Raw genomic sequence first — 23503 nt, 5'->3', positions numbered from 1 at the left:
CATCACACATGAGAGAAAACCAGGGTCCTTCAGCATACTATGTATCTGGACATCCAAACCCAGGTGTGTTTGGATGAAAGGGGACATTCAGGGACATGATGCTTTGCTATCATACCCTCTCGCCCCTTTTAGGGATGATACAGGAGTGTTTACGTTGATGTTTAGACAGTGAGTAGTTCACTTTTGTATTCTGTGTGTAAAATGGAAAAGGAGGGCAAGAGCAGAGACAAAGGAAAAAACTAAGAGACATTTACAGTGACATGTAAAGACTAGGGGCTCCACTACTGTGGCGTGAGGAAAGCCACAGTAATAAGGTAGGTTTGAAATAAATTTTGGAGAGTAATCAATAGAACTTGGTTGTGAGGCATGGTTCTGAGTTTTCTATTTGAGCAACTGGGTGCGGGGATCTCTTTAATGAGATGAGAAAACTCATGGGGAGGGAGACAGGGGCAGTGAGAAGTAGGGTTGGTGGGTTGGTTGGTCCCCAGCAAGGAGGAGAGGGGTGAGGAGTTGTATTTTGTACATGTTAAGTTCGAAATGTTGGTGAGCTACCCAAGTGAAGGAGACAGCTGGCAAGTGGACATCAGGTCCGGAGCCCTCTGAAGAGGCCAGTTCAGGTCAGGAGGTATAAATTTGGGTGTCACCAGCATGTAGGACACAGTGTAAATAGATGAGGGAAGAAGGCCATGACCCAGCTCTGAGCATCCCTACACCTAGTCACTTAGTGTCAAAAAAAATTAAAAAGCCAGCAAGCCGACAAGGGGAGATATGGGAGAATCAGGAGGGAGCATGTGTGGACATCAAAGAGACAAGTGTCTCAACTGAGAGGGAGGGTTCCACTGTTGAGGATGCTTCTATGCAGCCAAATGGCAGGGGGCAGGGGGGACAGAGAATTGTCACCACCACCCCACACACACCCAATGTGAACTGAAGTTTCTGTGACCGCATCCAAAGCAGTTGAGTGAGTGGGGGTCTGCAGGGGCCGAGGCCAGGTGGTCCACATCTGGGAATCGAGGAACAGGAATTACAGAAGAGGAGACAGCAACTGTGGACGAGCCTTTTGAGAAACTTGGCTCTGAAGGGAGGACAGAAACAGAATGGATGCAAAAAGGGATGAGGAAGGCGAAGGCGAGGTTGGCACTGGATGATATCTGTGCAGGTCCAAATGCAAAGGCAGATCATCTAGTAGAGAGAGAAACTGGCGGTGGGAAGGATGATGGGAGGAATACAGGGAGAAAGAGTTTGAAACGAGAATGGAGAATGGAATGGAAGCCGCACAAGCTCATTTGGCTAAGCCAGGATCTCCGTTCTGCTCTGCCTGACTCCGTGCTCTTTCTCAGACACTCATTACTCCTTTCCATTGTTTGCTGGCTCGTGGGTGTTCAGCTCCCAGGGTCCAGTGCACTAAATCCTTTACCACTATCTCCTCTAAATACACAAGTCTTACAGTCTTCCCATTCCCATCTGGGTTCCACATCTACCCAGGGAACTGGAGGGGAAAATAAGCAAACTGAAGAAAATTAATTCTGACCTATTTTATGCATTCTGTATAAATGCATGAAATAGATTATGTTTGACAGTGGTAAACAGAGAACCCAAAAAAAATCCAATTTATCACTTTAATTATGTATGCTTTTCTTCCTCAATCTCCAGGGAAAAATGAGCCTCCAGCAGTTTCCAGCCCCGTCTGTGAGCCATTCTCTGGTTTCTAAGGCTGCTGTTGGTAACCACAGGCTCTAGTCAAGGGTGTCCTCTCTGAAGCACACTGAAAAATTTTTAACATGCCACTAGGAAAATATGTAATGGGTAAGTATAAAATTAAAAGTGAGGACATAGAGGTGGAGCATGGAGCTGTGATACAAGAAAACAGCATGAATTAAGTTGAATTCCCTCCAAAGAAATGGATGATCTCTCCCTGTCACTAAGAAAAATGTAAAGGCACTGAGTTATTTGGTTACTAGGCTAACCCAAGTATCAGTCAACCACCTTTAGGTACATAAATCTCACACTTAAATCCATTTATTAATTGATAGGATTGAACCTAAGGGCACTCTGCCACTGAGCCATATCCCCGGCCCTTTTTATTTTTTTTATTTTGAAACAGGCTCTCACTAAGTTGCTTAGGACCTCACTCAGTTACTGAGGCTGGCTTCGAACTTATGATCCTCCTGCCTCAGCCACTGCACCCAGCTGGGATTCATGGGATTTGAGGTGGTACAGATGAAAATGCTTATCGAGAGAACAGAGTAGAAAGAGAAAGGGCCTGGGACCAGGGTCTGCAGCACTCCTCCAAAGTCCCTAGAGGAGGGAGGTTGAGCCTGCAGAGGAACGTGAAAAAGAATTACCAAGAAAGGAAGAAAAAGGGGGCCAAGAGCACTTACCCGGCATGCGTGAGGCACTGGGTTCGATCCCTGGCACCACATAGAAATAAACAAAGGACATTGGCACGCTGGAACACGAAGGAAAGACGAATCGGAACTGGCTGAGGTAAGTGAGAGAAGAGTTGCTTTGTGCTTTAATTGGATGGAACTGGGCAAGGCTTGAAGTGTGGCCCCACCTAGCTGCTCTGAGAACTGAGCAGATCAATAATCTTATAACACCTGTAACCATCTATGGCACAGAAATGCAGATTGGCTCGGAATGGGGGCTCACCGTGGCTGTGGAATCAAGGGAAGAGTTGCTGGCTTGGTTTGATTGATTCTAAAATGAAAAAGAGTTGACATCTTTCAGAAGCCGCTATGAAAAAGATCCAGTTGAAATGGAGTGATTGAATTCATGGGAGAGAAAATGGTAGAATAGTATTGGGAGTATAAAGCTTATTAGAAGGTGCAATAGAATCCACCAGGCATGGTGGCACACTCCTGTAATCCCAGCGGCTTGGGAGGCTGAGGCAGGAGGATTGTGAGTTCAAAAAGCAGCCTCAGCAATGGCGAGGCACTAAGCAACTAAGTAACTCAGTGAGATCCTGTCTCTAAATAAAACACATAAAAGCACTGAGGATGTGGCTCAGTGGTCAACTGCCCCTGAGTTCAATCCCCAGTACCAAAAAATAAATAAATAAAAAGGTGCAGGGAATGTAGTTCAGTGGTTAAGCACCCCTGGGTTCAATCCCTGGTACCAAGTTTTTTTAAAAAAGTATTAAAGAATTCAATTTCAGGTGGAGCAATGGACGTAAAAGGCACTGTGTTTGCAAAAACGTAATCCTCTCCACAATACTAAAGTGGGTGTCATTTATTATCATGTTAACAAACTTAAAATCTGAAGTTTAGTGAGATTCAGTCACTGCCCCAGGTACCCCACTCAGCAAGCAGCATAAAAAGGACTGCAATCCACATTTTTTCTGATTCTATCAGAAAATTCCTATCAATTATTACTTTGATGTATCTCGAACCTCATATTGTGCTCACCGTGGGGACACAAAGATGGATTACACTTGGTCCTTGACTTTGAAAAGACCACAGACTAGAAGTAGAGAAAGACAATAAAACAAATACCATGCAGTGTGATAAATAGAATAATGGAGACATGGGGGAATGCTTTAAGGAGCACAAAGACAGCACAAAGACTATAATGTGCACGTCGTTTCCTCAACTCGTGGAGGCAGGGATGGATGGGCATAGAGAAGAGATTGGTTTTTTTTTTTTTTAAAGTTAATTGGATGGAAGAAAGGTTGGATGGATGGTTGAATGGATGATTGTGTGAATAGGGAAAGAACTTTCAGTATTAATTGATTCCCTCCTTGGGGCAACTGTTGTCCATGTAGCCACAAGAGGGTGCTACAGACCTGACACAAAGTTTTCCCATTGACACCAGGTTAGAAGGAAGGGTGGGGACAGAGGGAATGAGGGTGGTGACCACAGGCTTCAGATTCCTGCTCCTGCAGACCAGGCCCGGAGTTTTGTTTTTCACCCTACCCCTTCATCTTTCAAGCTCCTGAGCTAAGTTCTAGGCTTTGGGTAGATTTCTCCAATTGTTCTCTTTCCAGCCTATCTCAGAAATAGTCCAAGGTCTTTCTTAGGACATAGACTGCGTGTGAGCAATGTGGCTCCAATCCCAGCAGGCTGAACAGCGGAGTGCCCTCCCACAAATTACTTCATCTTTCTGGGCCTCACCAATACAAGCTCAGGTTGGGAGGGAGGGTCTGGTGGTGTGTGACTTCCTGACTCCCTCTTCCTTAGGAGGATAGCGAACCTTCCTCAAGCACTTCCTATTTGCCTGCCACTGCTCTAAGACTGTGGTAGCTAAGAATGTAACCACTAGCCACAGGAAAATGATAAATTCAAATTAAATAAAACAAAAAAATTCAGTTCCTCGTGGAGCTGGAGCGTACCTCAGTGGTAAAACACTTGCCTAACGTGTACAAGCCCTGGTTCCCATCTTTGACACTGTCAAAAAAATAAAATAAAAATTTCCTTGGTCTTGGTAGCCAAGTTCAAGGGCTCAATAGCTACATGAAGCCAAGAGCTGCTGAAATGGACAGCCCAGAGAGCATCTCCATCATTAGAGAGTTCTACCAGATAGCACCAAGTGCTTCTCACATTCTTATCCCATTTTACCTTCCTTACAACAATGCAGTATGTTTACTTATCCACTCTAGAGATAAGGACCCTGAGGCCCAGAAAGCTTTAAAATAAACTTATCCAAGGTCTCTAAGCCGATTAGTATCCAGAACAAGGATTCAAGCTCAAGTGGTTGGCTCTATGCCCACCATGTGGCTTCTATGCCCAGAGCTGCCCCAACCCCAAATCTTGTGTGCTCCCCTTACCTCCTGAGAATTGGGATGACTTCTCTCATTGCCCAACAGCCATTGGCCCTCACAGTCACTGCCCTGACTCTCACCCTGAATAATGAGGGCGCAGAGCTTCAAGCCTCTGCTGGTTGAGACCTTGTGCTATGGTCCTCCCACCTCCTTAAATAGCCCCCTCAGCTCCCTTAGAATATCAGCATTATTGCTTGGGTCCCCCCCCCCAACTCTTGGTTCAATGTCAGCCTGGGTTCTGGAAGATTCCTAACCTGGGCATCAGTCCCCGCTGCTACTTCCCAGGGTCATTGTCATCCCCAAGGGTGAATGCAGTCACCTCTGAATGTGCAGCAGCATCTCACTTCACAAGGGTAGAGTAAAAGCCAGGCTGCAGTTCACACGCTCAGCTGCAGAACCCAGTGACTATAGAAGCAAACTGGGAAGGAATGTCTGCGAATCTGTGTGCAAACCACCGCTGGTGTTTGGTGTTTGCAAGCTAGACCTTTCATGGTCACACGCACACACACCCCACTCCCCCACCCCGTCTTCTGCCACAGTTGCTACCCTGTAGGGCCTCCACTTCACCCACTGGGCCTGAAGTAGAACAAAGTTATCACTCAAATCTAAGAGATCTGTTGGCAAGAGATTGACAGAAGAAAAGAAATCGATGCTGCCGTCTCTAGGTAAGAGGATGGGATTCCTATCCCGTTCCTTACTGCTTTACCTCTCTCCTGAGCATCTGAATCCCTAAAGAATGTTTCCCACACCCATCGAGTTCAGAATCTAGGGCAAGAAAACAGAGAATTTGTCCCCACTATTCCTGCCTTCAGCAATAAGCATGTCTATAATTGTTTCCTAAATATATGGAACTTCCCACTTAAAGGTTTTTCCAGGAAAAACCTTACCATCAGAAAGTTCTCCCTGGTACTTACCAGACTCCTCTATTTCACCTTAAACTCAAAATGTTCTATCTTCTATCCTCAAAGAAGATGGAGATGTATGACCTCCTTCTCGGTAAGGAACCATTGAGCCATTGAGTAGTTTATATTTTTTATCTATTATCAACAATGCTGCTCTGAACACTCTGTGCATGTCTTTTTTTTTTTTTTTTTTTTTTTTATTGGGAGGTACAGTAGTGGGGACTGAACCCAGGGCCTTGCAAATGCCAGGCAAGTACTCTACTACTGAACTAAATCTCCAGTCCTGGTGCATGTCTTTTGATTCCCACACTAATGCATTTCTGCTCCATTTATGGTCAGGAAAATGCTGGGTCATCAGGTATCCAGATGTTTAGGCCATTTTCCAAAGTGACTGTGACGATTTGGGGGTCTATGATGACGGGGAGTGCGTGGTGGGGAAAGGTGCTCACGGTAGTCCTTCACTGCTAGACTAGCTCCTCTGGTCACCTGCATGACTGACTGGCACAGGGAGAAGTGGAAAGAAGAGACAGACATGGATCTGAGAGAATGGATTTGATTCTTCAAACTGGGCCCAAGAACAAGTCAGACCCTCCTTCCCCCCAACCCTCTGCCACCAAAACAAAGAAACAATGTAAGCAGAAAAGGGTCAATTTGAAGAGGGCTTTGGATACTAGGCACACACACAGCTTCTTCTTTTTTTTTTTTTTTTGTACCAGGGATGGCTGGAAAACAGAGAAGAGGAGACAAGCATCCCACAATCCCCTTTAAGGGCATACCCCGCAATGATCAATGACTTCCCACTAGGCCCCCCACTAAAGGTTCCACTACCTCCCCGTAGCACCACAGGCTGCAGACCAAGCCTTTAACCCTTGGGCCTTTGGGGTATTCCAGATCCAAGTATCGTAAAGCGGGACCTCAGAAAGCTAGAGGATTCTTGACAGAAGAGAGTAGGCTATTTCAGAGTTTCCAGTACTGTGCTGTCTCCCAAGCCAAGAGTGGCTAAGACCAAATTCCAGCAGTCTCAGGATCTTTCCAACAGGGACATCCCCCTGTCACATCTCATCTGGTTCCCTGATATGAGGGTTCTGAAGTCAGGAAAGTGTAGGGAAGCACTTATTAGTTATTTACCTGACTCCTGCATGCCTTGTGTTCAAGAAAATCAATTTATGTCATACACTTCAACCAAAGAAAATACCACTGTGAGCTTTTCAAATTTATTCCCCACTTCCTCTATTAAGACTATCAAGCTGCGATACCACCCAGGTTAGAAGGGCCACCCACTCACCCTGGGCCTGAGAGCTAAGTGCTCTCCACCCATTTTCTCACACCACCCCCCATCCCCTGCCGTCTGACCTGCACTTCCTGCTCCGCAACAAGACAGGCAACCATGCTGCTCTGGACCACTGCGCTGTTCTTGGGTAAGTCACTGTACGTGGGCATCCCCTCCTGGGCACTGAGGACTGAAAGTCATTCCTAAGACACAAAGTTCTCGATCTTTCATTTCTCGATTCAAATGAGTTTGCAGTAGAAACTTGAAAAAAAAGGTGCATACGTGCCAGGTTGCTTGGGGTAGATGGGCCTAGGCCCTGGGGACTCCTAAGTGTTTCCTGTCCCATCTTCATGGATCCTTGGCAGAGATGAATTAAGGAGGCAGAAAATCACATTCTGAGGTCCACTTGTTTCACCTGATTTTTATCCGGTAAAATCAGGTTAAAATATTCATCAGGGTTATGTCAAAAGGCAGGAGAAGTAAGAAAGGAAAGGAAGTTGCGGGATGGGGTGGGAGGCATTGGTGGAGAGATCAGAGAAATGGTGAAATAAGTTCCATGCATTTTGTTCAACAATGGGAGATGGGATTTTACAGGGTAACATAAATGCCTCTGCTTTCTTTAGTCCCATTTAGCAATGACCAGACTTCTAACTTGGTCAGAAGGTTGGTGTGCCAGCCAGGCATGGTGGCACATGCCTGTGATCCCAGCAGCTCAGGAGGCTGAGGCAGAAGGATCACGATTTCAAAGCCAGCCTCAGCCAAAGTGAGGCACTAAGCAACTCAGTGAGACCCTGTTTCTAAAGAAAATACATAAAAGCACTGGGGATGGGACTCAGTGGTCAAGTGCCCATGAGTTCAATCCCTGGTACCAAAAAAAAAAAAGGCTTGTGGGCCAAGTATCCAATGCCCTTTTCCAATTGACCCTTCCCTTTCTGTTTATGTCCTTTCTCTGTGTTGGTGGCAGAGGGTTGGAGGGTGCGGGTCTGACTTGTTCTTGGGCCCAGTTTGAAGAATCAAATCCATTCTCTCAGATCCATGTCTGTCTCTTCTTTCCACTTCTCCCTGTGCCAGTCAGTCATGCAGGTGACTAGAGAAGCTGGTCTAGGAGTGAAGGACTACAGTGGGGAGGGTCTCTGGTCTCCCCCAACTGCAGCCAGATCATCACACTACACATAAAAGACAAATTGTTCATTGATTTATTCTTCCATTGATAGTTTCTGAATTGGCCTGCTTTTTAAAAACTTGGTTCCAATGGTTTGCTTGTTTATTTGCTGTGTTTACATGGATCCAGAAGTGCAAAGCTGTTCCTAAATATGAGCTCTTCCTGACAGAGTTTCTGAGAATTTAAGCCTGAGAGGAAAATGCCTATTCCGCCCACTGTTCTTCCCTCTCTGCCTCTTCAACATCACTGTGCTGCTCTCCGCATTCTATGAATGGCTATTTGGATGCATGAAAATGGCTAACACTCAGGCAGCTACAGGATAGCCCAGTACCTGGGTACAATCCAATGGAAGGTTTCCAAGGGCAAGTTGCATGACCTTGTAAAAGGAATAGCCCTTGGGCTGGAGTTATAGCTCAGAGGTAGATCACTTGCCTAGCATGCACAAGGTCCTGGATTCAATCCCCAGAAACACACAAACACACCAAGTAAAAGAATAAAAAACAGTTTTTGAATTTATCTAGATAAAAGAATAAAAAACAGTTTTTGGACTTATCTAGATAAAGTCCAAGAATGACCAGCTGACTAGCTCACACTGTAATGGAGAACCAAGCACAATCTGTTCACACTTGATGCCCAGAGACCCCAAAAAAACAGTCTAAGTTATGTAACACAAGGCTGGACCTGTTAGGAACAGTTGCTGTAACTGCAAAGCCACTATTTCCTCTCGGATGTGGATAGAAAGGGAAAAAAAGAAAAAAAAAATGTCTACTTTGTAGTGCATGCATTTCATCTAACCTTCAGAACTTCATAGGGCAGTTATTTTTAACCTATTAAACCGTGAAGGAAACTGAGGTCCAAAATGCTTAATAATTACCTGGCAAACAAGAACAAAACAGTCCCCAAGTGCATCTGATCTCAAACCCCATACTTTCTCCATTCCACCAATTACTCTACCTGTGGCCTAGAAGTAGTTGGATTCTAATCAGAAAAAATGAGAAAATACTAATTCATTTAATCCACCTGGCAGGGTGTGGTCACAATAATTGATGGTTATTGCTGTTCTTGGCTATCAGGAATCCAGGAGGCTTGGGGCCCTGACATGGAACATGCTGGTTCATGGCCAAACATTAAATCTATAAACTTTGGGAGATGGGCCTATTTTCTTCTGAGCCAAGCATGAGGCAGCTTTCCTCCCCTACCGGAGCCCACCTCCCATGTACTCACAGAGAATCCATGGCAGGGGTCATGGGGCCTCCACACAATCCTTGCAGCAACATGGAAGTCACCTAGCAAAAAAATAAAAAGCATGTTCCACCATGGCAGAACTCAATCATTAAATAGTTCTTCACGTGAAGCTAAAATCTGCTGCCCTGATCCCTCTAATTTCTGTTAGCCTCATTTCTGTCCTATGAAGTAACTCAGAAATAAACTTGGCTCACCAAATGAATAAAGACCACTATTGTGTCCCTACTCTATTACATCTTCTCCAGATTAGTATCTCCCAGCCCCTCAGCAACTCCTAACAAGTAACGATTCCTAGACCCCTTTCCTCATCCTGCCTTGTCTTGACATGCTTTCTCAGTGTGCAGGAGCTGGACTTTCTTCTCCCTCCCATAGTGGACTAATAATGCAGAGCTTAGGAGGCTACTGCCTCCACCGTTTGAGACTCTGAAATGCAACAATAGCTCTTGACCACTTTATCACACTGTCACCTTACCTATCAGTCATTAGCTTAGATTCCCACACCTTCTTCATAGGAACTACTATGAGCAGATATGTTAGTCAGCTTTTGTTCTGGCCAAAATACCTGACAAGAATTACTTAGAGTGGTCTCAGTCCATGACCAGCCGACACCATTGTTCTTGGTCTGAAGTGAGTCAGAACATCATGGCGGAAGGGCAGGGCAAAGGTGCCACTCAGCTCATGACAGCCGGGAAACAGAAAGTGAGGAGCCAGGGACAACACATCCAAGGGCACAACCCCAGGGACTTACTTCCTCCAGTTATGCTTCACCTGCCTATAGTTACTCCCCAGTCGATCATTCAACTGTTAATGAATTAATCCAGCGAATGGATTTATCCACTGATGAGGTCAGAATCCTCATCATCTGAAAGCCCCACCTCTGAACATTGCGGAACTGGAGATCATGTTTCCAAAGCATGAGCATCTCAGGGGACATTCCAGATCCAAATCACAGCAGCACACACCATCCACTCTCTATGTTCCTAGTTGGCTGCTGGCTTGATTACAGAAAGCAATTCTGCCATCACAACTCCAAGGTCCTGCAGTACCATGAGGCAGCAAGTCATCAGGATTCAAACGAGCTCATCTGAAGTGGCTCTATGCTCTCTGGTTACCTTCTTTCTTGTTATAGGCTTTGGTAACCTCAACCCTGTTTTTGCAGCACTTTGTAGCTGCAAAATTGTTTTCCGAAGAGGAAGGGAAAATGGGGGAGTCATAACTACAGAATAAGTCCTCAGTCACTCTGAGTTCAGCCTCCTTTCTGCTTTTCAATAATGTTACAACCATTTTCACAGGCAGTGGGTCACGGCAACCTTCACAACCGTCCTATAAGAAAAAAGAATTATCATTCCCATTACATATGATTTGACAGACCAGGAATTGGAGGCTCTTGGAATTTAAACTTGTTGGTGGGGGAGGAAGTGGGTGCTGGGGATTGAACCTAGGGGTACTTTATTACTGAGCTACATCCCCAGCCCTGTTTGTTTGTTTGTTTGTTTGTTTGTTTAGTGGTCTGGGAACTGAGCCCAAGGGGTGCTTTACCACTGAGCTACACCCCCACCTCTTTTTTTTTTTTTTTTGAGATAGAGTCTCTCTAAGTTGCCTAAGCTGTCCTCAAATTTGCAGTCTTCCTGCCTTAGCCTTCCAAGTTCCTGAGATTACAGGCATGCATCATTACGCCTTGGCATATGGGTTCTAGTTCTATATGCATAGGCCCTTCTTCCCCTTAGTGCAAGAGTCTAGTCCTATATGTTCTACTTTTTTGATCCCTATCCCACAATTTGTCCAAGGTCACACAAAAAGAGGCAGATTCATGAGTTCAGCCTATGTCATCTGCTTCCAAATGCATGATTTCTACTACAACAAGAAAAAAGAGACATCCAGTTCTATATAGGAACTGACACTAAACTGAATTAAAAAATCAAGTTAAAGGGCTCCATCTGTATTCAAAATAGTGTGGACAGCATGAGTGGTAGCATAGTGATAGTGGGTTTAAGATACCCCTTCCAAGACCATTCTTGCATTTCTCAGTGTCCTAGGGCCTTGGAGAACCTAAGACATGTCAGCAATGAAAGACACAAATAGACTTCACTTAGCCCCACAATTATTCATTGTTTCATCCCTTGTCCCAAAGTCCGGCTTTCTTTCCAACTATGTCCCTCAATTTGGGGTCCTCCATCCCTTGAGTTATTCATACCCATCTTACTGTAATCCGTCCTCTTATAACTTAGCCTCTCTTCCCAGATCATCTATTCTCCTCAAACATGCAGGCCTTTAGGACAGGCATGGTGGAGCATACCTGTAGTCCCAGTGACTCAGATGGCTGAGGCAGGAAGATCACAAGTTCAAGACCAACCTTAGCAACTTAGAAAAGTCCTCAGCAACTTAGTAAGACCCTGTCTCAAAGTTTAAAAAAAAATAAAGAGGACTGGCATTATGGCTCAATGGTAAAGCACCCCTAGATACCCAGTACCCACAGCGCACGCGCGCGTGCACACACACACACACACACACAAAATTAGGCATTTGAAACACTAATACAGTGTTCAAGGTACAAGCATGGTCTGAGATACATCTAGGTCATTTGTAGTTCTCTCATTTATCTGAGCTGCCTGACCATGTCCCACATCTTTAATGATTGCTCCTTCAGAGAACCTTCCTCCTCAATCTGATCGCTTCCACACTCTTTCCCAGAGTTCTGTGGACTTATTGGGGAAATGGGATCTGGCCTTGGCATATGGGTTCTAGTTCTATATGCATAGGCCCTTCTGCCCCTTAGTGCAAGAGTCTAGTCCTATATGTTCTACTTTTTTGATCCCTATCCCACACAACTGGTCACAAAGGAGAGAATTCATGCATTTATTTGACAAATGCTTACAGAATACAGATGATGTTCCAAAAAAAGGTCCTGGGCATGAGGAACAAGAAGATAAGCAAAGTCCCTTCTCACATTCTAGACAGAGGAAGATAGGTGATAACATGCTGGCAACTTAACCAAGAAAACCAATTCAAATACTGATAAGCACTCTGACGACAGTACAATGGCACATCATCACAGTGACCGGGGAGAACGATTTTGACTGTGGTCCCAGGGAAGACCTGTCTGAACAGGCAACATTTGAACTGAGATAGGGCAGAGAAATTCAGGGAATGGACTCATCATAAACAGTGATTGGTTAAATGTCTTGGGTGGGTGAGTGGTTGGGTGGCTAGCTGGGTGACTGGGTGTCTGGGTGACTGGGCGGTAAGTGATTGGGTGGCTTAGTTGTTGGGTGTCTGAGTAGTTGGGTGGCAGCATGACGAGGTGTTAGGGTGGCTTGTTGGCTTAGTGACTGGGTGATCTGGTGGCTGTGTGCCTAGGTGGCTTGATGGCTGGGTGTCTGGGTAGCTAGATAGCTGGATGGCTTAGTGGTTGGGTGGTTCAGTAGTTAGTTGGGTGGTTGATTGACTATGGACATAAGCAACCAATGAAGTAGAGGCCTCCCAGTATGAAAATTCTGATATTTAATCAAATTTTATCATTTTTCCCTCTAGCAGTTTCCTGTGTTGGAAATAATGGTAAGTCTTACCCACGTCTTTTCTGACCCCACATATGTCTCTGACCCAACACTTAATGAATGAAGATGGTGCAATTAGGTTCCCCAGCAGCAACGCAGAGCAGCACCACATTAGGTCCCTTCTTCGGGATTTTTGGATAGTGTCCAGAGTGAGAAGAAACCTGACTGCATGGGCCAATGTTAAGGGAAGCCCTATGGCAACTTGAATCTCAACAGAGGGCTCTGAATCTCCTTCCTAGTCCCTTAAAAGTGGCTCTGGCCTCTCTCTCTCTCTCTCTCCTCTCAGTGTGACTCTGAAACTCCTGTATTCTCTACTCAACAAGACATGACTCCCTTCTCTCCTTTTTATATTAAGAGAAGTGGGCACTTACGTCTATCCATCCATCTTCCCTGCCCTCCAGCCCATCATATCCCAAGGGCCTCCATGGCATTTTATGTCAAACAGGAAAAAAAAAATGACCCATGAACATCTTGACCTCCAAGGGCATGTTCTGTGGTTCAGGGGAGAGACTTCAAACTGATACTTAGAGCTGATAGAAAGAGGAGTAGTGGGGAAGCAGGGCCCATCCTTTAGGAACGCTGTGAACATCCCTACTTTGCTCCTGGGGTGGGAACAAGGGGTCCTAAGCATCCAGGGAAATCCAGGCCAAAGCAAGATGTGCTGGGGCTCACCTCAGGACCCCCTGTTTGATCACTCATCATTACTCTCAGGCCATTAGTCCTGGTTCCTAAGACCGTCTGGGACTAGTGGGTATCTGGCCTGATAAAGAGGTACAGCCTGCGGACAGGCCCAGCCTAGTATGTACTGCAGATGATGCCTGATCCCTCATCTTCTCTTGTCCGTGTCAGGCCACAGAATGTATTCTAATAAGAAAAGCAGAGAGAATAAATCTCTTCCATGACTGCTGGAAGATGAAGCCCCCTCCTGAGGATGGGCCTGGGGAAGCCTGACCGGGAAAGCAGGAGGGAGAAAACCCAGGCCATAGCACCTCTAGCACCCCACGCCACCAGCTCCTCTCTGGTGGGCAGGGATGCAGCTCTTACCAGCCGTGAAGGCTGCAGAAAGTGTCACATTGGGGCAGCTGGGGACTAAAAAGCCAATCAAAGGAAGTTGAGATTGAGACAGAAGTTCTGAGGCAAGACAATGGGTGACTGAGCCAAACTTTTCAAGGTGGTAGAGGAGAATGCAACACGCAAGGAGAAAAAGAGTGTGGGAAGGAAGAAAGCCAGAGAGAGGAGAAAGGGGAAGGAGAAAGGAGAAGAATAAAGAAAGGCAAGAGGAAGGAGAGAAGAAGAAAAAGACGTCAAGGTCCTGCCGGGTCTGCTCTGGCCGGACTGGAGAACCGAGAGCTAGCAAGGGCAGGGAGGTCTTAGCTGGGGATGAAGAGGGGGAAACTGGGCTGATGGACTGCAGCCCCAGGGATGACCCTGTGCCTGTGTCTCCCAGTCTGGCTGGACCTTCAGTTCCTGTCGGACCCTGTATTTGAAGGAGAGGTCTTGACTCTGAAATGCCAGGGATGGATGCACACACAGCTGTCCCAGGTGACATTCTACAAAGATGGAAAACCCCTCAATTGCTCTAAGAACCACCAAGTTTGCTTCATAGAGACAGCAACAGTGAAAAACAGCGGCCAGTATAGCTGCAAAGGACAGAAGACGTATACCACACGCTGGCTCACGTACACCTCAGAGGCCATCAGGGTTCAAGTCCAAGGTGAGTCACCACCTCAGAGGGGTTGGTGGGGCAGTAGGATGCTGCTCAGGGATCCAGTCTCTAGAGGTCAGTAGCCCTCTGGACAGGACTCCTCTCTCTGACACCCCCTGATGTGGGGCCAATGCTTGGGGTCCCAAGGGTTCATGATGGTGTCCAAATGTCCTCCTCACCCCCACGGGCCATGTCTGGAGCCAGGGGAAGGAGGGTGAATTGGAAAGAGGCCTGGCCCCGCTTAGTCACTCGTTCTTTTTCTCTGTGGACCAGATGACTGCTAAGGGGCCTTCTGGCTCTGACTCCTGGGACTCCAGAGGGCTTGCTTGGCTATGTGGGATTTGTTCCAGAGCTTGTGGGTGGGGACAAGAAGACAGGTCCTGGGGATGGAACTGTCTCCCATCTGGGTCAAGGAGCTGCAGCCTGAGCTCAGTCCTTGGCCTCCTAAGCCTCATTGTCCAGGACTCCCCTCCTGAGCCCTGGGCCTGTGTCTTCCCAGAGCTGTTCCTGCCTCCTGTGCTGAGTGCCATCCCCTCTCCTGAACTTGGTGAGGACAGCCCATTGACCCTGAGATGTCAGACAAAGCCGCATCCCCAGAAGTCCACCTGGCAGCTCTTCTTCTCCTTCCATAAGAATGGCCACATCTTGCAGGAAAGGAGTCTCCACCCAGAGCTCTCCATCCCAGAAGTCAAGGAGAGAGACTCTGGGCTTTACTGGTGTAAGGTGGCCCTTGAGGGTCACAGGGTCCAGAAACAGAGTCCTCCGCTGGAGATCAAGGTGCAGGGTAAATGGGTGAGGGAAGGGGCAACAGTCCCCAGGGTTCCAGGTGTCAGGCAACAGGACCCCTTGGGAGTGGGGGAGGGTCCCACGGGAGGAGGGGCCCTGAAATCTGTCAGGCTGACTTTTCTACCCCATGTGCTGTCCCAGCTCCTGTGTCTCGTCCTCTGCTCACTCTGCAACCCAGGGCTGCTGGCCTTGCTGTAGGGGACGTGGTGGAGCTCCTCTGTAAGGCTGAAAGGGGCTCCCCTCCCATCCTGTACTCGTTCTATCTCAATGGGGAGATCCTGGGGAACTACTCAGCTCTTCACGGGGAAGCCGCCCCCCTTCGCTTCCTATTGAAGTCAGAGCAGGACGCTGGGAACTACACCTGTGAGGCTGAGAACATTATCTCCAGAGCCAGCAGTAGGCCTGTAAAGCTCTCTATGAATGGTACGTTTTGTCCCCAAACCAGGCTCTGAGCCCCAGAAACCTGGCAAGAGTCTGATCACACTCTTCTGTGCACTTCCGATCACACCCCACACAATGATGGGCTCAGGGCAGGCTCTGCATGACTGAGATGAGCCCCAACAGAAGGAACTGTCCACTGAACCTGGCAGGGAGTGGGGGACCTTGTTTGGCGGGGGGTGGGGGAGGTTATATGGTCACCCATGACACTACCTGATTATACAGGTATCCTCTGAGCCATCCTTCATTCCCCTCCCAAGGCTCCCCGGGACCATATGTTTCCCCTAAAGTCAATCATTCTGCCTCTTTCTGTGCCAGTCTGGGTTGCATTTCTGAAATTCATCCTCAATGCTCGTGGTCACCTCTCCTCCCTCCTCCCCCAGGTTCTCAAGACATGTCCACCTTGATCAGCAGCAACCAGCTGGTTGCCTGGCTCCTTGCATGTGTGCTTGGCCTGATGGTCATTGCTGCTGGACTTCTAGCTTATTTCAGACCTTGGAGGAAAGCTGGTTAGTAACTCCTTGGGTTTTCTGCATGGCTGAATCCCTAGGCCAGGCACTGCCCTGCCTTTGAGAAGCCAGCACTTGACAAGATCAGACACTCTCTTCTCTTGAGTGTTGGGTGGGAGGAGGGATTTCTCTTCCCATGTCATACAAAAGAGCACATGGAGGGACACGTATAGCATCCAGAACATACGCACACACACACAGACACTCTATCTCACATGCCTACAGGCATACAGAGAGGCACAATACACACAGTTGAACATTAGCATGAACAGAAGCACAGATGAAGGGATTCTTCCAAGCCAAATGTGATGTATATCCCCGTCCTTCGCATTAAAAAAATATATATTTGTGGTCATAAATATGACTGAAAAGAAACCAAGGCCTCCAACTCTCTCATTAAACTCAGCAGAGCTCTGGTGAGCTAATAGAGCAGAATGAAAAATGAGATCTACAGTGCATATGTGCTTGCTCTCTCTCTCTCTCTCTCTCTCTCTCTCTCTCTCTCTCTCTCACACACACACACACACACACACACACACACCTTGAATAGTGTTGTTCATGAATATTGACTCATCTAAAATGAAACATGACACAGAGGACTGAGCGAAGGCCTGGTCCCAACACAGCTGTTTACTAGTTCCGTAGCCTTAGGCCAGTTCGTTCTAAGACTCACTAAACCGTCTTCCTCTCAGGGATGTTGTAAAGATGTAAGTTAATGAGACAACGTGCATCTCCTGCCTAACGTGTTTGATTGGCAGGTAGCAGGTGCTTAGCAAGTTCTCGTTCCTGTTCGAGCAGTCGACCCCAGCAGGTTCCACAGGCTGCCCTTTCTCCTGCTGTTCGTTTTCTAGTTCCTCTAATCCAATTCACTAAAAATCAAAGGCTTGGTTAAAATTCTGACATTGAGGATTCTATAGAGAAGGAGTGAAAATAATCAGAGACGTGGAATTCAGAGGTCACCTATTAATTTTGATATCCCAGATTCCTCTTCTTCCTGTCCTGGTGATGATAATGAAGCCTGTGACGAGCATTGGCTTTCAGAACAGTCACTTTGGATGACTACATGTTTATCCCAACTCGTCCACGTTCACTTCAGGTCACATTTAAAGGAATAGGTATCAGTGCCAGAGATGTTTGGTGCCAGTGTGTTCCTAGGGCTTTACCTCTGCCTACAGGGATTCAAATCAACTCTACTTCCTCCTCCACTGGGGCAGTGTTCCTATTTTCTACTTGTCTAGGGCAAAGCGAAAGTTCTCATAGACCTCCAAAGCTAGATTTACTTATTCAAGCGTTCAGCTCCCACTGTTAAGATATGAGTGAGAAGTTGTCTCAGAGCAGAGCCACCCAAGGTGATCAAGGAATACCACCCAGTCATTAATCCAAAGCTGTCCTTGACCGTCAACCAAGTTATCTGCAAGGTGCTCTCCCCAGCCCCAGTCTCTCGCCTTAGCAGTTAGGGTTTGAGCTATCCTTCAATTTCCTCTCTCCTTTTTAATGTTCTCATCAGTTCTCATCAGTTCACAGTTTTTACCCACCCAACAGCAGGAGAAAGGGCACTCCTTCCCACTAGTCTTAAGTCTGCAGGCTAGATTTGCTTTCAGGTATCTCTATAAGGTAGGAGAAGGTGGAGACAGACCCAGAACTGGGTGGGGAGACTGCTGGACCAAGGGACCACAAACTAAAGATCTGTGAGTCCCACCATCCCTGCCTCTGTAAGAAAGCCTCCCCAACGGCCCAGCCTGGCCTCAGTAACACAGGCATTTCTGCCCACTTATCTCTGGAGCAGAGTACTAAAGGCAGGTAACATATACAGCCACCTCCCTCCCCAGCCCCAGACAAGACAGTGGGGGAGCAGACACGCTCCATTTTACAAAGGGACCCATCCCTCATGCAAAAGGACTCCTGGTGGTTCTCCTGATATCTCAGATTCTCAGGAACACAAAATACACTTTAGAACATTACTCCAAAAGCCACTTTCAGCCCCAACTCCACAGCCACACAAGAAAAAAAAAAAAAAAACAGTCATTTTAACAGCTTTATTCTTCATACCCTCCTCTACAAGACTCTCAGCTATTTCCAGATAGCATATCCATTGCTCAACAACAAAAGCCACAAACAAAACATCCAAAGGACTGAATGTCTGAAGGCAGTTTCTCCAAAACATATTGACCGATGATGGTGTCATTGTCACGTACGAGTACACTTCAAAGCAGCATTCACCCACATGTTCAAGTTTGGGGTGTTTGTTTAAAAGTGTTCATTTTACTACTTGTCACACCTCCCATAAAACAGAGTTCCATCCAATTCATGGAACTCTTCATTGGAGGGAGACTCAGAATCACAGCCCTGGCAAATGAGCATTAAGAGAAGTTTAATAACCAGGGCCCCGTCTGAGTCGCCATAAATGCCCTCTTGGTTTTACAGGAGGGACCTTTTCCACAGGTCCCACCTGGTGACTGTGGTGCCTTCTTGATGTTAGAGCTAATGAGCACGTCTCGGGCGCTAGGCATAAACCAAGTGTTCTGGAATCCACAGGTGACACAGTTCCTGCCCTAGCAGTTAATTTTCCATTCTGGAAACATCTACTCTCTAAAGGCAGAATGCCAGGGGAGAAAAAAGCATACAGACCTAGCTTCTGATTTCCCCAATGACTGTGACCTTGAAGAAGTCACCTGTGTCAGCCTCAGTCACCTCATCTATCAAATGGAGATAACAGTATCCACCTTTGTGAGATGATTATAAACAATACCAAGCATCAAAGAATTAGTAAGGGAGACTTTTGGAAGTCCAACTATGTGCTGGTCACTGGGTGAAGTGCTTTAGTATGAAGGAGACATTTTACATGACATTCCCAGTCCAGGGTCTGGCACATAGTATGTGGTCAACGTTATTAGCTTTTCCTCCTTCCCAAAAGCAGCCTAGCTTGTGGGTCTGGGGCCCTTTCTGTACAAGGGTGTGACCCATTCTTTCTGACCCTACTTCCTCCAGTTGGTGATTCCCATGGAGCCATCCTACCCTCTAGGGTATTTTTCAAAAGAAACATCCCATAAAAATCAATCATGTCCAGACCTGTGAATTAAGCCTCATAAACAAGCCAGCCGCAGGCCTCGGGCAGCTCCACCGCCATCCTTCTCACAGACTTTCTGTCCCCACTCTTGCACCTGCTCTGTGAGGGAGGCTCAGGAAATTGTGCCTGTGTGTCTCCTAGGGACCCTTCGATCCCGGAATCTACCCTCAGCTCCAGGAGGAGAGCAGTGCCCGCTGTATGCAAATGGTAAGGACGTCTAGCAGGACCACCATCTGTCCACCAAATGGAGAAGGCCCTCTTGTTGATGTAGGAGGTCTCCCTGAGCCCAGAATTTTCCAGAATCGGAGTCATCTGGGAAAGGAAGATGACAGCTTCAAGGGAGAGTTTGAGGAACGAGTGATGTGGAGCTGGTGATGGGAGAGGGAGGCAGAAAGGGAGCCAGGACTCCAGGGAAGAAGGCAAGGAGGGTTTAGACCAAAGGTCAGCAAACCACGGCCCATGGACCAAACCTGGCCTGCTGCCTGTTTTTGTAAATATAAAGTTTTATTAGAACACAGCCACATTCATTTTTTTCTTACATATTTTATAAAGCTACTATCACACTATAAAGTTGAATAATTGTAATAGAAAAGATACAACCTAGGCTGGGCTTGTAGCTCAGTGGTTGAGCGCTTGCCTCGCATGTATGAGGCGTTGGGTTCGATCCTCAGCACCACATAAAAATAAATAAATTAAAAAAAGATATTTAAAAAAAGAAAGAAAGAAAAGATACAACCCACAAAGCCTAAAACATTTACTGTTTTTTCATATAAATGTTTGTCAACCTTTGGTTTAAACAGGCTAGGAAAACTGCTAAAGTCTGTTGAGGGGGGCAGGCACCTGACAGGATGAATACCCCCACATTACTAATAGATCTCCACAGCTAGTTATCACCAGGACAAAGCCCCTGACTGGATTCCCTCTGTAAGTGTCTTCAAGACACTCACGGCTGGAGGTGGGAGAGTCAAGTAAATCCTGTTGAAACTTCCTTCCTTCTTCCAGTACATTACCAGAAAGACAAAGGTGAAAATGTTACCTACTCTCTGGTGCATACAAAGAGGAAAGAAGGTGAGTGTACTGTGGCCAAGCTTGGAAGTCCTGGGACTAGGATGCAAGTGTGTAATTATTCCCATTACCACCACCAGTACTACTGTTACTAACACCACCTCACTAACCACCACCATCCCCTTATTCATTACCACCATCACCATGACCACCAGCACAATCATCATCACCACCAGTTTTGCTACCATCATCAATATTACCATAACCACCACCAGCCTGTCCTTCACTATCACCATCACTACCACTTTCCATCAGGACTACCATCAATCCCTCCCTCACTACCACCAGCATCACTTTCATCACCATCACGACCATCTTCATCACCATCACAACCACCACAAACTCCTTTACTACAATCATCCCCTACAAACCACCACTCTAATAAGTCATGTAAACTCTCCGAGTCTAATCTATAAAATGAGGACAATGTCTAAAGACTACTAGAAGTTGTTAGGAATAGAACCTGGGTTGTAGAAGTCAATCTTAAAAACTGGCATGTAACAGATGTTCAAAGCCAGGAAATTGTTTGTTGTTGTTGTTGTTGTTGTTGTTAATTGCTCACCTGTTCTAATATTTCGATTCCTGGTCTATAAAAATGGTTGGACTCAGCCTCTCCTTCCCATGAAGGAGACTGCAGGGAATGGACAGCCAAGGTGTCTCAACTCAGGGATAATTCTCCAGAACCTGGCTGGTTACTGCCCAAAGCATTGCCAGAGCATGAGAAGCAAACACAGACCCAGTTCTTTCCTGATAAGAGTTACAATGAGCCAGGCATGGTGGTGTATGCCTGTAATCCCAGCAGCTCAGGAGGCTGAGGCAGAAAGATTGCAAGTTCAAAGCCAGCCTCAGCAACTTAGCGAGGCACTTATCAACTCAGCAAGACCCTGTCTGTAAGTAAAATATAAAAAAGGGCTGGGGATGTGGCTCAGTGGTCCAGTACCCTGGGTTCAATCCTCAGTACCAAAAAAAAGAGTTACAATAAGGACCTAAACATAAGAAAGAAAAAGGAACCCCCCAAATATATGGTTTTCATTGGCAAATTAAGGAAAATCGGACCACTTTTAACCCTAATAGGAAAACAAAGGGTAAAGGCATGATTTGAGGGCTGAGGTGGGGTTGATGATCGGCTTCCAATTCATGCCTCCCCTAGATAGGCTTCCTTGATGTGTGGGATTTGAAACTTAAAATAAGGAGAGGATATTATATTCCAGGATGATTAGGAAATATGCCACAGGATCTCTTATCAATGAGAGAATCTTTGTAGTTTGTAAAGACTCACTCTGTACCTACAGTTCCTAATTCAACAAAAAGTGACAGATTTCTCATCCTAATATGAAAATGAATTCATAATCCCTACTTGCAAGATTAACGTGAGGTTCCATATAATAAATATAATCTTCATACTTCAAAGGTTGCCAGTTATACAGTAGGAGTCTAACATGGTGGTTATTTTAAAGGCATTTTTAAACTTTCATCTCTTTTGAGTCTCATTATAACCACTGGCCATCATGAGGAAGTTATTATTAACTTTTGTTGTTGGTGGTGGTGGTGTTGGCCTGGGGCCACACAATTGGTGAGGGTCAGATTAGGACTAGAACCCACGTCTCCCAATCCCTACCTAGTTCTGTCTGTTTTCATATTGAGTATAAGTTAAAAATGTGATCTCCTGGGCTGGGTTTATGCTGTCTGGAGGAAGAGAGATGGCATGGAGGAGGTGGGGAGGAGATGTGTTTCTGAGCATGGGTGCCCTGACCTGAGTTCCTCTGTTCCCCACAGCCAGGCCTGTGGAAAAGTTCACCTCACAGAGGTGAGGCAGATGGATCCCTGCTCTTTCCCTGCCCTCTGTCTTACATCTGCTTCCTCATCCTGATCCAGCACTCCCACAGGACAATTCTATCTACACAGAGATGACACACTCTCGGTCCAATAAACATCCTGCAAAGTATTGAATCCAAGAAGCAAGACACGCCAAGATCTCTTTGGTGACTGCAAGGATATTCTCCACCAGTGACGGCATCCCCTCCCCCCAGCCTATACCCATACACAGCCTCCAGTGCTCCCCGCGCAGTCAGTGGTCTGTAGTAGGTCCTCTAGTTCCTGAGTCCAGCAGTGAAAGAGTCCCTGGGCCCTTATACTGGTCAGAAACTCCTGAACTGTGGGCTCCCCTCTCAACAGAAGGCCATCAATGGTGTGGGAAGGGACATCCCCTCCAGTACACACATTTAGGTTGCAGAAGTGACACTGGACACAGCCACAGATGTCTTATTTCCACACAAGTGAAAAAGTTTCCTGAAAGAGAGAAATATTTTAGAGAGAGAGAGAGAGAGAGAGAGAGAGAGAGAGAGAGAGAGAGAATGCTCGAGCATGAATTCGTCTTGACCCTGAAAGGAAAAAGCATCAATCTCCACATCCCAGAAGACTGGTCCTGGGGCAGGCAGCTCTGTAATGAATTTTAAGCTGCTGCCAAGAACCATGAGTGACCACAAAGCTAAGGAGCCTCTCCGAGGTTCAGCAAGACCAAGGTCAGCCAGGAAAGTTTCTGGCCCAGATACATCATAGAATTCTTGACAACGGGGCCCAGAGCCCTCCAGGCACCAAGGACTCTGCCTTTACCTGCAGCCCCATTTCTGTTCCTAGCCCTTCCAGTTCACCAAAGACAGAACTGAGGCTGGCCCAGAGCCCCTGTGTGAGCCCCTTACTGGTTTAAAGAGATACGTGGTTGTAAAATCCATTCTGTTAATAGAAATATATCAATTCATTTTGTATTGTTCATCATTATCCGTCGTTTGCAATGCCTGACAGTGTGGTTTGGTTTGTTCAAGGAGTTCGCACTTCTTGATTCCTGAGAGTGGTCAAGGGTTAGTTACACTTGTTCCTGCAAGGCCCTGGCCTGGCTTCATAGGCTCCTGCTGTTGGAATTGCAAAAAGCAAAGTTCATCTTACAGATGGAGACTACACCAGACCCCCACCTTCACTGCCTGTGAAGGAGGCATCAACTTTATCAGAGAGCTCTGGGCTCTTACATCTGAGCTACTAACTCC

The 23503-nt window shown here is 46.5% G+C and overlaps 1 protein-coding gene across 3 annotated transcripts; it reads left to right on the top strand.

Annotated features, from left to right (window-relative positions):
* Positions 1–6098: 6098 nt before the first annotated feature.
* On the top strand, positions 6099–23220 carry LOC107147265 (Fc receptor-like protein 6). Of its 3 annotated transcripts, none has more exons than XM_048810199.1 (9): positions 6099–7079; positions 12873–12893; positions 14340–14606; positions 15097–15381; positions 15525–15806; positions 16205–16330; positions 19539–19604; positions 20400–20465; positions 22338–23220. In XM_048810199.1, the coding sequence occupies exons 1-9, from the start codon at positions 7049–7051 to the stop codon at positions 22409–22411; spliced, it is 1218 nt and encodes a 405-aa protein (XP_048666156.1). In that variant the 5' UTR covers positions 6099–7048; the 3' UTR covers positions 22412–23220. The 3 variants fall into 3 exon arrangements, with proteins under 3 accessions (XP_048666156.1, XP_048666155.1, XP_048666157.1); XM_048810198.1 differs by having other exon boundaries at positions 12870–12893; XM_048810200.1 differs by having other exon boundaries at positions 12870–12893; positions 22239–23220.
* The last annotated feature ends 283 nt before the right edge of the window (positions 23221–23503 follow it).

The sequence above is a fragment of the Marmota marmota genome, unplaced genomic scaffold, assembly GCF_001458135.2.
Source record: "Marmota marmota marmota unplaced genomic scaffold, marMar, whole genome shotgun sequence".
NCBI lineage: Eukaryota > Metazoa > Chordata > Mammalia > Rodentia > Sciuridae > Marmota > Marmota marmota.
Note: the sequence above shows the minus strand (reverse complement) of the source record. Positions and strands in the feature narration are given on the sequence as shown.